The sequence below is a fragment of the Gavialis gangeticus genome, unplaced genomic scaffold, assembly GCF_001723915.1.
Source record: "Gavialis gangeticus isolate Ggan-Ray unplaced genomic scaffold, GavGan_comp1, whole genome shotgun sequence".
Taxonomy (NCBI): domain Eukaryota; kingdom Metazoa; phylum Chordata; order Crocodylia; family Gavialidae; genus Gavialis; species Gavialis gangeticus.
Genome location: NW_017729032.1, coordinates 186,818,914 through 186,833,598, shown reverse-complemented (window position 1 = coordinate 186,833,598; position 14,685 = coordinate 186,818,914). Strand labels below are relative to the sequence as shown.

Below are 14,685 nucleotides of genomic sequence, written 5' to 3'. Positions count from 1 at the left end.
GGGCTGGGGTGGGTGGGGCTCCGGTCTGGCTGGGTGATGGGGCACCCTTGAGCCTGCGCTTGTCCTACCACCTGGCACCTCCCCCTCCCTCACTGCAGGGTCTTCGATCTCCCCTACTGCAGTGAGGGAGGGAGTGGGGCTGAGGATTGAGCCCCCCATGGTGCAGGAGGGAATGGGACAGGGGAAGCAGGAATCATTCATCCCTGCCCCTCTCCTTCCTGCATTGTGAGGATTGTCCCACGACCCAACCTGGCCAGAGCCCCATTCATGGTGAATTGTGCCTTGGCTGGGCCAAGTTGTGCAACAATCTCCACAGGGGGTATGCATAACAGTGTGCAGTGCTGGGGCGGGGTTCGCAGGTGGTGGATACTGTGCCACACTGTGCTGTTTTCCTATGGCTGCTCATGGCTCCAGGGGCTGCTGATGGGCTTCGTGCCAGGCCAGTTTTGCACTGCTGGGGGCGGCCACAAAATACACCACACCCCTGCCCCCCCCAGCTGTTCAGACAGGTAGGGGCAGGGGGTGCTGCGGTGTGCTGCGTAGGGCCAGTGACACCCAGGAGGTCCTTCCCCTTGCCCCTTCCCCGGGTAAGAGGCGAACCTGCTGGGGGAGAGGCTGCTGCTGCCGCGCTCCAGGGCATGCTCTGTCCCTGCCCACCCACGCATACCCTCTGTGACCTAAGTACCCCTGGGGGTACACGTACCCCCCTGTTGATAACCTCTGTATTAGAGTATATAATATAACTGAAAAGTAAATGACAGATTAGGGAATGTTATCTTTAATGTATTTTGAAGACCTGATGTAAGTGAATGCAAATGTAGTAGAGTAATTGTTTATTCACTAAATAAGTGAGGCAGGGTAGATGTGCATCTTTGTAGACTGACCGAGATACAGAGCACAAGAATTTTTGAACCCAAGTTCACTTCATCAAATGCTGTGAAAAGTTTTTTTTTATGAAAAGCTTGTGTGTTCTTGCACTCATGCACGCACGCGCTCTCTCAGTTAATCTGTAAAAGTGCATATTTACCTTGCCTTCTGACTGACTTTTGACTAACATGGCTAACTACATATATTAAACAAATAAGGGAATGTTTGCTTCTAAAAAGTAAGTTGAACTGGATTTGTTTTTCCCATGTTATGGTAAAATTCATTATGCTTACTTTCCTTTTAAATTTTTAGTTGTTAAAATGCAAATACTATGGACCACGTCTTACAAATGTTTGTGTGTGTTAGTTTTAACAATGACTTTTGAATTATTCACTTCACATTTAGAAGTGAATGAGACTACCTGTGCATAGAATTATTTGTTATATCTTTCCTAGATTATTGTCTCACTCATTTTAAAATTAGAAATAAATACAATTTTTTTTTTCAAACCACGGTGCAGAATTTTCAAATGGAATTTGATTGCTTTTAGTGGTATACCATCTACTAGGTAAAATGGTCTACCAGTTAGGATTTATTTTACCGAACCAGTTTAATTCACTTTTCATCAGTTTCTTTTGGTTAAGGTTTGTTGATACAGAATCAGTTTTGAACATTTGTGTTAAAATATTTTGATAGTTATTAATTCAAATGGAATGTTCTGATTTCACTGTTCAGTTTTGGAATGTGCAAGGCCTAACTAAGTCTAAAGATTCTAATTTAACTTGTATTAAAAGAAAAAAGTGACTTCCAGTATAGTGGAGGAGTCTCTGACTTTGTGTTCTTAATTATTTCCTCACACTTTAAAATCCTTCCTTACAAATACCATTTTCTGAAGAAAGCAGATAGGTCAAAGCTATTTGTCAGAACTGCTTTACTTCATCTGTCTGATTTTTATGAGCTCTTGCTGGGTGTTTTCTGAGTCTTAGAAACAGCATATATTCATCAAATTAAAACTGATAGAGTCAACTTGCTAGTTTTGGCTAGGCTTATGATCAATTTGACAGTGCCACCTTAAGAAAGGGTAGAACCAGTAGACTGTGGTGATGCCTGAAAATTAAGAAAGCCGATTCAGAAACAGTACTAGGACCTTACACTGTTGCAAGTAATGGTAGAAGCACTGGGATAGATTTGCTACCTGCTGAAAGCTGAGTTTCTGCAGCAAGAGATATGAGACTTTGCCTGCTGCAGTCAGTATGTTGACACTCCATGCTCACTTTTAGAAAGGATTGATTAACATAACAACTCTTCGGTTTTTTCTTAGCTTTACTGTATGTTTCTTGTATGCGTCCTGTGAATTCTTAGTCTGTTCAATTATGTATCCACAATTTATTTGTGTTGAGGCTGAAATGGCCTTATCTTTCCCACTCTGTCACCATTTTCAGTTGTTTCATATACCATCTTAAAGCTAATTTTTTATTTGCATTATACACTTTCTAAAGGCATTTTCTGTTATTCCTGGCTCTGCACAGTTGGTTAAAAGATCTTATTACTCGCCCTATTATTGTGACACTCTTACTAACCCCAATACTTTGGTTTCAAGTCTGTTTGCATGACTGCTTAATCTTCATATTTCTTGGGATGGAAACTGCACCTTTTGGAATCCAGCCATCTCACATTTACCAAAATTTTGCTTTAAAGGTATTAGTTGCATGTTTTTGTTTAATCATCTATCCTGTTGATGAAGGTTGCACTTTTTATACTCAGGCATCCTCACATTGGTTGCTTGCACAACTAAGATTGATTTGCTTTGATTTTATTTCAGTGCGAAGCAGATTGAGGGCTATAGTGGGAGCTTCTACCAACTGGAGGTACAGTGTACATTAAATGTATTTTTCTTTTTTTTGTCATATCCTAGAGAGAACTCACCTTCGTAGTAATGGAGATTGGTGAGGCTGTCCATTAAGCTATGGGAAAGATGCCTCACCAAGACTGGGAGAAGCAAGGCAAATGGAAGGGTTTTGAATTCAGAATAAGCGGTTAAAGTTCTTGAGGGTATGGACAAACACACTTCGACTGCTTTAAAAGGCGAGGGGGAAATTGCTGTTTAGGAGTGCACAGCAGCTGTTTCTATCTAACTTACACTTCATGTTAGCTATTTGAATTCAAGATGAGGTTTTTTCCCTCCATTCATCACAGGAATGCCACAATGTTTGGATTAGCTGCTCGGCATCACCTGACAAAGGGGACTAGATGTTATTATATTAAAAAAAAAAAAAAAAAGTCTCATCAGTCATCTAGCTGAAGAAGGGGGAAAAAAGCAAAAGTAAAGCTGTTTATAGGGAGAAGGAGGGATAAAGCACAAAGACAGAGGGACACTCCCTGATATGGCAGAGAAGATATACAGGAGGTGGAGGGATTGTGGGTAGCTTAGGGAACTGGTATATGAAAGACCACTCAAGTATGGTAAGGACACTGAGGGGAGGATTGATGAAGGGGTTGTTTAGTTGTTTTATCCTTTTGTGGGCACTAAAGAGTAATGGTGTTTGCAGCCTGTGTGTCATGTGCCTCCCTTGTCACACGGGTCTAAGGAGGTAAATTGTAAAACCACAGGGCCTACAGGACTGGAGCTTTTGGGGAGAGGCTGTGCTTAAGTTACTGGTAAGTCTAGGGGGTCTGCACTGGCCCTGTGAGCCGAGGGCAGTGGAGACATGAAGTCTTACTTCAGTGAAGGGGAAACAGATGGCGGCTGTACCTGTACAGCATTCAAGAGACTAAAGAAAGAGGAAGTGCTGGAGCCTGCTGAGCCCAAGAGAAACTTAAGAGCACATGGGTCCACTCAGCAAACACTGAAGCCTGGTGAACGCTCAGAAATGGGAGCTCAACTAAGGCTGTATTGTTGGGATATGCAGACATTTGGATTTCTGTTACAGGAAAACAGTTAGGATGGAAGAATGTTTTTAGCTGCTAAATTCTATTTCTAGGATTTTGTAGTTGGCATTTGGGTGACAACTTGTATTTCAGCATTCTAAAAATATGGTTGTGAGGATTGTTATTACCATATGCCTAACAGTAAATATTTCTGTTTATGAAACTATATATTCTTACGTTTCCTGGGTGACATCCTGTCTTCACTGACTAGGAGTTTTTCAGTGGACTTGAATGGAGCTGGTATAGGGTGGGCATATCATAATTGAACTTCTATTGTTCATTGAGAGTGGGTGTAAGGACTTTTTGCATTTGTACCTGTGACTTTTGATGTACCTCAAACTTCTCTTAAAATTTGCATGATCTGTGAAACTTTTTTTTCTGATATCTTACCCTAAGCAGGTATGTCCAAACAAAAGCAAAAAAAAGTATTGAGTTGCATCATCTGAGCCTCACATCTTCACTTAGCTATGTAATATATTCTAAGTGCATTCAGCTGGCTGTGGAATGTAAACCTTTTAGACTGGGAAATTGTATCTACTCTGTTTGGTACTATGTATTAAAGGTTGGTCAAAATAAATTAATATTTCACAAATTTTTGGAAGCAGTGAAAGTTCAAGATTTTCTGTGAATTTTTTTTATAATCCTTGATTAAACATTAAAAAAAATTCTTACAACTTTTTCTTAAAAATTTGCAAAAATTGTTTTGGTGACGGAGGAATAATACTTCCCCCCACCAGAAAACAGAGCTACAAATGGTTTGGTTTTTTGTTTTTTGGGATTTTTTTTTTTAAAGGGTGTGGAAAATATGATGAAATAGTCCTCAGTTTTGAAACAATCTCTTGAAGTGCTTCTTTTTGAAGCTTTTTCTAAAACACCTGCTTTTTTCTGAGCAGTCCTCTGGTATGCCACAGTGTTTGGTTGCTCCTGAGGTGGGAGGCGGAGTGAGGTGGAGAGCTAGTGAGTATTCTCTTGTGCTCTTGGTTGTCATAAGTAAGCTCCAGAGACCAAGAGGCATGCAAAGAATCCTCCTCTTTAGCAAGGGGGCTGGAGAGGATTTCTTGCACACCTCTTGGATTCTGGTCTTCCGAAGTACCCAGAGAGTGGATGCATTGACTGTCTGTCCTGCTCTCCTTTCACTCCCTTTTGGGGAGAGGTGGCAGAACACCAAAGGATGCCAGAAGACTGAGCAGAGGACTCCGGGATGCCAGAGGACCCATTGTGCCCCATGGCTGGAGAGCACTGCCGGTGCATGCTGTTCCATCGACTTGTTGAGAACATGATTTGGGAGAAGGGGGCAAGGAGGTGGTGCCCATCTGTACAGCATGGAAGTGCTTGGAATTTGAAGCAGATTAAATGCACATCTATCTGTGGCCTTTGGCATTAAACTGGAAATCTTGCAGGCTTAAAAATATGAGTATTCTTTTTTTTTTAACACTCTATTATTCAGCCTCAAATGGAAGGGATAGATTTGGTGAATTCGTGTGGAGGAGAAAATAAACTGCTGGGAATGGAGTTGAAGATGAAGTAGACATGGAGTCACAGTTCCTTTGCTTGAAGCTGATTTGAAAGACACAGTCTGGACCTATTCTGGACAGATTTGATATATACAATGAGCTAAGTGATAGTAGCCCTGAGCCATATGAGTTGCACAATAATTACTGGGTTAAACTATGGTTGATCAAATGCTTCTTGGTAGTGCAGGACTTCAGTAATTGCATTACACCATTCAGGGTTGGTGACACACGCACACCACACGTGCACTTTAAACTCTGTACAAAGATTATAGCTTTATTATTTTATTGCAGTTTTTGTAATAAAAATTTTGCATTCTGTTTCAAGGTTGCATTATAAACTTACTTTTACTTTGGTGCTTGTGACTTATGTCTTTCTCCTCAAATCACTCTTTTGTGACTGCTGCTGTTCCCTTAGCTTTCTGTACTCATCTAGAGTAAAGCATATCATAAGTAGGGCTGCACCCTGTAGTGTAGTGACATCTTCAATTTGTAGTGTTTCTTTTCTTCCCAGAGACCATGTGCAAGCCATGCAAGAAAGGAAAGCTCTGCATACCTTACTGGCCCAAAAGCAGGAAGACCTGCCTCCCAAGAAAATGAAAGACAGCTACTTAGAGGTCATTTTGCCTCTGGGGAGCCAACCTGAAATAAGAGAGAAATATCTGAATGTACACAACAGTGTAAGGTAACATACTTATAAATACTAATTCTTGATTTCATATTAATATAGAACTCCGATTCTCATGTAAAATTATTTTATCATAGGTTTGGAAGGATTCTTGAAGATCTCGACAGCTTAGGAGGTATGTAATTATGCTCATACCTTTAAAGCATATTTACGGTTTTGCTGTTTGCAAGAAATTATTTTATAATAGTGTAATATATTATGTGTTTATATTCTGTACTAGCAAATTGCCTGTCAAGAATGACAGGCGGGCAGGTACACAGGCCCACATCCGGTGTCCGTCTGTCCCCCGCACTTTGGGTCCAGGTCCAGGCCTGTCTACCCCCAGCCCCCACTTCAGGTCCGGGTCCTTTTCCCGCCCCCTCTTTTTCCCCCCGCCAGTTTGGATCTGGGCCTGCTTCCCTCCCACCCCTTTGGCTCCAGGCCAGTTTCCCCGCCCTTGCACCACACCTCTGAAGAAGCTGCTGGGCTCTGATTGTCCCATGGCCTGGCCAGAGCCCCAGTCACCATGAATGGGGCCCCAGCCAGGCCAGGTCATGGAGCAGCTGGAACCCATCAGGGGTGTGGCATAGGGGAGCCAAGAGGGGGGCCATGGCCCACTGGTCTGTGCTGCTTTGACAGCAGCGTGGCACCATGTACCTCTGCCCAGCCTGCCCAGTGGCAGGACTTGCATGGCGCCGTGCTGCTGTCAAAGCAGCGGCAGCGAAGCACAGGCTGAATACAGCCCACCCCTGTATCCTGCCCTTGCCCCATGCACAGACCAGGGGGCCATGGGCCCTGCCCTTGGTTCCCAAGAGCCATGCCCCTGGATGAGCCGCCATGCTCTGATTGCCCCAGGACCTGGCCCAGCTGGGGCCCAGTCACTGGGAATGGGGCATTGGTTGGGCTGGGTTGGGTTGTGGGGAAATCAGAGCCCAGTTGCTTGTCCGGGGCTTGGCACAGGTTAGCCAAAGTGGGGGGATGTGTCCCCCTCCAGTGGCTCCTCCCACATCTGGCCCCGTGCTCCCTCCCACCTCCTGCTGCCTCCCAGGAAGGGGGTGGTAGTTTGTTTGTGGCAGCCGTAGCCATTGCCCTGTGCTGCTCCCCCACTTGTTGTCCAGCTGTTTGCAACCGCTGCCCCACCTCCCACCCCACTCACCCTCCCTGGGCAAAGGTGGTTAATTCTCAGAGGCAGGCAGATGGGGGTGCAGCATGCAGCTGCAGGGCCGTGCTGTGCTGCGCCCACTCCCCTACTCTCCCTTCCCATTGCCTCCTACTCCCTACCGGGTGTGGTCTGGGGGTGCACTGCACCTCTTGACAACAGGTGGCAGGGAGTGGAAGGCAGTGGGAAGGGAACGAATGTGGTGTGCCACGCCATGAGGCAGCGCCCCATGGCGGCAAGCCACATGGCCACACCTGACAGTAGGCAGTGTGTTGCTCTCTGTGGCAGGAAGGGTGACATATCCTACCCCTGACTGCCTGGCCAGGTCCCTGGCCCCCAACTGCCTCTGCCGCCTCCTGTCAGTCTGTAACACTCTGGGCCAGCCAATTGCCACCTGCCCTGAGGGCAGCACATGCGCAGTTGGCCTGGAGGATTACAGATGGACAGACTAAGGCTTTTATTGTATTAGAATTTATAATAGTGTAGTAGTATTGCTTCTCAGCCTCTTTAGGGCTTAGATAAAGTATAGTGCCTGTTCTGTGTTTGAGGATGGGTTGTCCTTTCCAAAAAGGAAAATAGGACAATCTAATAGTCTTCTCGGAAGAGAAAGATGTATAGCAAGGAGTAAAGAGAGGGTAAATTTTCCTCTTTAAGGTTCCAACTGCTTGCCTCTATCAGATCTAAACAAATATGTTGGAAAATATTAATACCAAAATGCAATCCTACAGTGGGCTGTTTTAGGTAAGAATGGGAAGCTACAAAGGAAAGTACTCTTTGGAAAGGGTCAACTTTGTAGTTCCTGCAAAGATGGAGAGCTGTTGGAAACTATACCAGGCCTTGCCTGTTGTAGCATAGGGTGTATTTGGAATAAAAGGACCACTGGAGGGATCACCAGGGTGGAAATGAACCAGGAAGGCAGTGTGTCACAGAGTAAGGAGCAGGAAATAAGGAAAATAAGCAGTTTTTCTCTTAATACAAGAATGTGAACCTATCCAACAAAGCTGAAAGGCAGCACATTTTAAAACTGATATGCAGAAATAATCGATATAGTTGTTGTCTTCAGATATTGCTGAGTCTAAGAACACAGAAAAATTAAAAAGATATGGAGAACATCTGGAGTCCTATTGGGTAGGAAATAAAATTAGAGGAGAGAGAATCTTTCATTTTAGGGTAGTAGTAGGCATCTGTCTATCTCGTGATAACAATAGAATTGTACTGAGTGAGAAAGAGGTCACTCCAACTTTGCTTCCTTTCAAGTGAGTGTTGCGTTCAGCAAGGTGATGTCTTGAGCATTTAAATTAACAACCAGTTGTTTGAGGTTAGGAGAATTTTCTTGTATCAATAAGTAATCTGAGTCAGTTTATGAAATTGTTACACTTTTCTTAGGACCAGGATATTACTGTTTCAAAGAGTGACCAGTAACAAGACAGAATGGACTCATTTGAACTGATAATTCCTGTTTCTGTGGGATTAAATAAAGAGTAGAAGGAGCTTTATTAGTTAGTGAAAAATGCTCCTTAGAAGTTTATTTTAAATGGGGGAAGACTTGGGGGAGAATATGATAGAGGTCTATAAAATCATGAGGGGTGTGGATAAAATGAATAGGGAACAGTTTCAGAATACATGAACTAAGAGGCACATATTGAAATTAATGGGGCAGGTTTAAAATAAATAAGAGAGAGACCTTTTCTACATGGCACAGTTAACTTGCAGAACTCATTACCACACAAAATTGTAGGAGCTGATAGTATAACTACGTTCAGAAAAGGATTAGACAAGTTCATGGAGGACAAGTCCACTGATAGTTATTAAATAGAACAGTCAAAGATTTCAGAGAATGCATCTCTAAATCAATGGTGGTTGAAACCAGGGAGGGTAGGAATGGGGAAGGATTACACAGGCAGTACTCTCCTGCTAACGTATCTACTAGTTAACACTGTGAGGGGCAGGATATTGGGCTAGATGGACCATTAGTCTGACGTAGTATGGCATTAATTATGTTTTAATATGAAACTTTAATTACAGAGGGCAGTGATTAGGGTGAGTAGGGAAGGGCGCAGTATAAAAAATTTGACAGATGGGTTTAAAAAGATCATAAATTTTCATGGTTTTCCTATTCTGATAACGACAGGGTGGGGAACAACACTGAAGAAAAGTAGGATGCAGTAGGGTTGCAAAGCATGGAATTTATCTTGTGTGGACAAATATGAGTCATTTGGCAAGGGTGCAAAACAGCTACATAGTGGTACCTGGAGTGTAGAGGTAGACATGGTGCTAAGATGTAGGTGAAGAAGTTATGCATTCAGACCTGGCGCTGAAAGCCTACTAATGTTCTGTTGTCTTTTTCTGTCTAGACTTCTTCACTGACAGTCTTTAAAGAGTTTGAGATACTTACTTACTTACTTACTTACTTAACTTTTTCTTTACAGGTGAAAGTAGTGCTGGGTTGCTGATATGAGCGTGGGGAAATTTTCATACTTATGACTCCAAGGAACCTTTCTTTGTTAGTTCTATTGCTGGTTGGGAATTTTTTATTTATTTATTTATTTTGACAGAAGACGTTATCTTGATGAGATGAAAACTTTTTTCTGGAACATTGGAAACAGCTTTATTTTTTTTCTTTTTTTGAGATGGAGATTTTTCCAGATGGTCAAAATGACCATCCTGTTATAATCAGTAACCTGACGGTTGCAACCTTCCCTGGACATGTGGGAAAATGTGATGCAAGTCTCTGGTCTGAATCAGAGAAGACCTGAACCATACTCTGTCAAGCTTCTGGAACTGCCCCAGTTAGTGGGCTGTTTGTTATTCTGGGGTGGGTTTGATTTTCCTGAAAGTCTTAGAAGGCTTTGGATTTTTGTCTTGATACTGAATGCAAAAAAATATTTGAAATCTGAAACATCCATCTTTACTGAGTTCTGTCCAGAGTGTAATAGTTTCAGTCCAGAGAAAATACATGCCCAGTTATGAATGATAATACTTGTGGAAAGCATTACGTGTGCAAATGTAATGTGTTAGAGCATCCCCTGCAAATGGGTTATGAGAGGGAATGACAGTCACCTAGTTTTTTGCCAGCTGGCAGTGATAGTTTGTTAAATTACATTTGGGCCATTGTTGAATGACAGATCTAAGAATTTTCAGAGTTGTGGTGTCCATGGAGGATACAAGTGTAGATTATACCTATTTTTATCATGTTTTCAGGGAGGGGAAAGGTCTTTCTCATTCTGTTCTGTTGTTCTTTTTAGACTGAGCCCTGTTTTAAATGCAGCCAAATATTTGGTCACAAAAGTGAACATTTTAAGTTCACGCAGCATAGTCACTAAAAAAAAATCCTGTGCGGTACAGAAGCACTCATGACCAAAGGGAATTATTTAAAAAAATGGTCTGGCTTATGCTGAATAAAGTATTATAAGCAGATCAGTCATTTTTACCCTTTCTGGATGAATTCTTATTTGGTTCTGACTTCATTTGAGTTTAATGGGTATCTTTCATTCTGCATCACAAAGACTACATTGTGAAGGGTGTTCTACTGCTCAGTTTGATTAAAATTATGGAGAACAGATAATTAACCCCCTTGTTCTCTCCACAGTTCTCATTTGTTACACTCACACCAAGCCTGAATCTCACCAGAGATCTCCTTTATCAATAGTTACAGCCCTGGTGGATAAAATTAGTAAGTAGTCATTTGATCTGGTCTCTTATATTATTGTGCAGTAATTAGTAATTCCTATATAATTTGGGTAGAAACTGATTTATTTCTTTCCTCCACTTGTATTACTTTATTTTCCTCCTAATTTTTAATGCTTTGTGGTATTTCTTAGATACTGTTTTGCTTTTTCTCATGACTCTCTTTCCAAAAAAGTGAATATTTTATGTTCCAAATGCTTCTTAATTGCATTTTGCATCAGTCAGTCATTAGTCTACATGTTGACAGGCCAGTGTTTCTTTTCTTAGCTTGCCTCCTGGGTCATTCCTTTCCCTGGATCACTACCCCTGCCTGCTCCTCCTTACTACAGTACGGGAAGAAGGCTGGTTTAACAAGTGAGAGAGCTGCCTCTACCAACAGGGAATTCCCATGCACCAGCGGGAATTTCCATTGGCTATCCCTGAATGCTTTGCATTGGTTATATAGTCTGAAGTGACCACAGAGAATGGAGACCCTCGCTAGTTAAAAATACTAAACTTCAGCTGTTCTGTTACAGTCTAATTTATGTCTCCCAGATTTGTGCAAGAAGGTCATATACCCAGACTGTGATATCAAATTCACTGGCAATGTTTCTTGGGTTGGGAAGACATCAATGGAAGTAAAGATGCACATGCTTCAGGTGAGTTCTTGTGAACTTTTTTAGTTTATCCTGTACTGGAAAGCTGTCTTTCTTCTAAGATACTTTGGACATTTCTGAAGCAATTATTGGTGATATGAGTAGCAACCTAAATTTAACTGAATGAGATGACTATTTTAGGGGTCCCCTAAGTTTTATGACCTAGACAACTACCAACAGCTTAGGACTGGGAAGATACTTGCCTTTTCTCTCCGGAGTTGTTTCTTATAAGTGTTTTTTGTATGTTCCACTGAAGTAGCCAGTGCTGTTAGAGGTTGGATGGTTGGTTAGTATGATGGAGTATGACAGTGTCCAAACCTTACTTTGCTTCTCAGTGAACACTTCTTCACTTTCTGAATTTTCTTCTCTGTATTTTAACATCAAAATAATAGAACGTCAGTGTTTCATATTGAAATGGGATGCCTTAGCTTTATATCTTCTAACATTTAAATAATATGACTTCTTAGCCTATTAAGACAAATTGTTCAATACGTATTGGAAATGGGTGAAGTTCTTTGGAATAAGACATTTTTACTCAGGAGCACAGTTGGCCTACAAAAATCTAGTTAGCTCAGTAGGACAAAATTTTTATTAGTAAACAATCAGTGAAAAATTAACAGATATTTGTTTATTCATTTATTATCTCTTATTTATTACTAACATTACTTGTTATTAACAAATGTTTAATTATTTGACCCCTTTCACTACAATATACTAACATGGCAAATCATTCAAGACTAAAGGTTCCATAAACTCTTTCCTTCAATTATGCTATTGACCACAGTAACTGTTTTCTTATGTAGTTGGTCTCTTGAAAGCTAACTTTGCTACTGTTGAACATTTAGAAGACAAGGGTTAATCTACTGCTCTATATGTCACTGTTTTCTTGACACTAGTTAGACAAGGCTGCAGTGGCAACAGGCTTTTTGCATGATGTTTTTAGAGTAAATGATAACTCTCATTTTTCTATGTGGGTTGATGTGTAAGAGAGAGGGTGCATGTGCATGCATTTGCATGGTTGTTTTAGGAGTGTAAGTGATAAATTTTAATCAGGAAGCAACTGCCAGCCAGGGTAACTTGTATCAATGCCAACCAGGTATGCTGAAATTTTGGTTAAAGTATAGTGTTAGATTGTGCACTTCCTCTGCCTTTGGCTCTTTGGAAGAGGACTGGAAATGAGTGAAATAATGTGGGAGTAAACAAGTAACAGCTTAACTGCATTGCTTACTTACTTGGATGGCCAGCTAAACAAGCACTGTATTGTAGAGATTAAAGCTGTACTTGTTTGGCTTGTCTCTTAGGAATATGATGGTGTTTACAGCCCTGTATTAGATGCAACCTTTGTCATGGTGGCTCGTGATCCAGAAAACAAAAGGTAATTAATAAGTAGATGTTGGCAGTGGTGCTTTATCTAGATTGCTGTGACTGTAAAATAACTCTTGTGTACATAGGTAACTGTATTACTTTGGTTATACATAAAGGGTATACTTGGCTTGTTCTGTTGAGAAATAAGAGGGATATTTGTGTTTACTCTTTTGGGAGAATGTAAGGACACTGTAGAAGTAGTCAGTGATATTTATTAGAATAGTATACTTTGCTCTTGGAAGCTTTTGTATCATTTGCTTCTTTACTATAATGGGTTTCTTGAATTTGGGTAGTAGGCTGATTAACAGGGAGGAGGGAAAGTTAGCTAAAATCCCACCACCAGTCTACAGTAAGCATTAGTAACCGTTGGTCACCCTCTCTGATTTAGGGAGAGAAGGGCTGAAGCTTAACTTGTAAAGAGATGACTTGTTAAAATAAATACACCTTTTAATGCCATAGTGGAAAACATTAGTAATACTTTGAAGGAATCTGTTAGTCTGAAATGAATTGGTAACTGGGACTGATGTGTACCATTCTTTCTGAATAATTTACTAATCTCCATGTCCTTATCTTGCTGTTTCTACTTTTCTGCGTTTTATTTTGCTTGGTCATTAGGGGGAAAGTAAAAGTCAGTTTCACTTGTGGTTTATACAGCACTAACACTGCTGTTGGAGTTAAAACACAACACCTATCTCCTCCTTGTTTTACTCTCTCTGTTCATAATTACATTACACAACTAATATGTATGTAATGATGAAAATGAATTGAGTTTTTATCTTAAAATAAATCAGTGCCCTGACACACAATTCAGTCGTTTCATGTTTGTTGTCTAGTTTATAAAATATCAGTCTTAAACAGATCCTTACTAGTGTAGTATTTGTGACCTTTATAGTCTTTAAATAAGATTACAGCCATACCATCCCACTACCAAAGGAAGTATTACTGTCTCTATGTATCAACAGGCAGTTGAGTCACAGAGAGCCCAAAATGAAACCAAATGCCTTTGCAGCAGAAATTGACCTTAACTACTTAATCGTCCATCCAAACCTACAGCTACTTTCCCAAAGTATAAAGAGTGCAAAATAAGAAAAAGACCACTCCACCACTCAGATCAGACAGAGAAGCTGGGCTCTGCGCCATGGCTGGGAAGTCAGTAGAACTGGGCTCAGTCATGCTAGAGATGAAGAGAGTGAATTCTAAACAAAAGAGATCTCACAGGCAGTTATCAGCCAGCAAACCCCTGGAAAGATGGGGACCAAACATAAGCTACCTACTTGGGTAGTTATCATGGTAAGAACATGTTGTCTGTGTGGTTGGGTTTTTTATGTTCTGAACATAATGTTAGCAGCAAACAAGGAATTGCAAAAGTTACAGAGGAGGACGATTCTTAAAATAAATGAGCAGCTTGTCTTGCAAAAAAATGCTTGATGTTGCTAGAATTAGACTGTAATAGAAGTATGGAGAGAAATAAGCAAATGAGTAGAACTCTTGTCAACTTTCTTTTTCTTGTTTGGCAAGTGATATATATGTACAGTAAACAGCTTTGGTTGCTGATAAGGTTGTGGCTGGGAAGTGTAGATTATGAATGCTGCTTCTCCCAGAATTTTTCTGCCAGTCAAGGTTAATTTCTTTACTATAAATTCACAGCTTGAATTGCAGCATTTATAAATGGTTTCCTGTTTTCTTAAAACTCTTGTATGAAGGCTTTAGTTACATTAATGCTTCTTAACAGGATTATGATTATACGAGGGAGTCTTCTTTAATTACTATATCGTCTGTTGAGCAATAACGTATGATATTCCATATTCTGTAGGGCACCAACAGGATATATAGCTTTCCAACCAATATAGGATATATACCAACCAA

The 14,685-nt window shown here is 41.0% G+C and overlaps 1 protein-coding gene across 1 annotated transcript in view; it reads left to right on the top strand.

Moving 5' to 3' along the window:
* The window catches only part of ACOT9 (acyl-CoA thioesterase 9), a 45,875-nt gene that overhangs the window by 13,565 nt on the left and 17,625 nt on the right, over positions 1–14,685 (top strand). Inside the window, 6 exon segments of the mRNA XM_019523926.1 lie at positions 2,690–2,735; positions 5,821–5,991; positions 6,072–6,109; positions 10,722–10,805; positions 11,354–11,457; positions 12,756–12,829. Of these exon segments, the coding sequence (XP_019379471.1) occupies positions 2,690–2,735; positions 5,821–5,991; positions 6,072–6,109; positions 10,722–10,805; positions 11,354–11,457; positions 12,756–12,829 (517 nt within the window).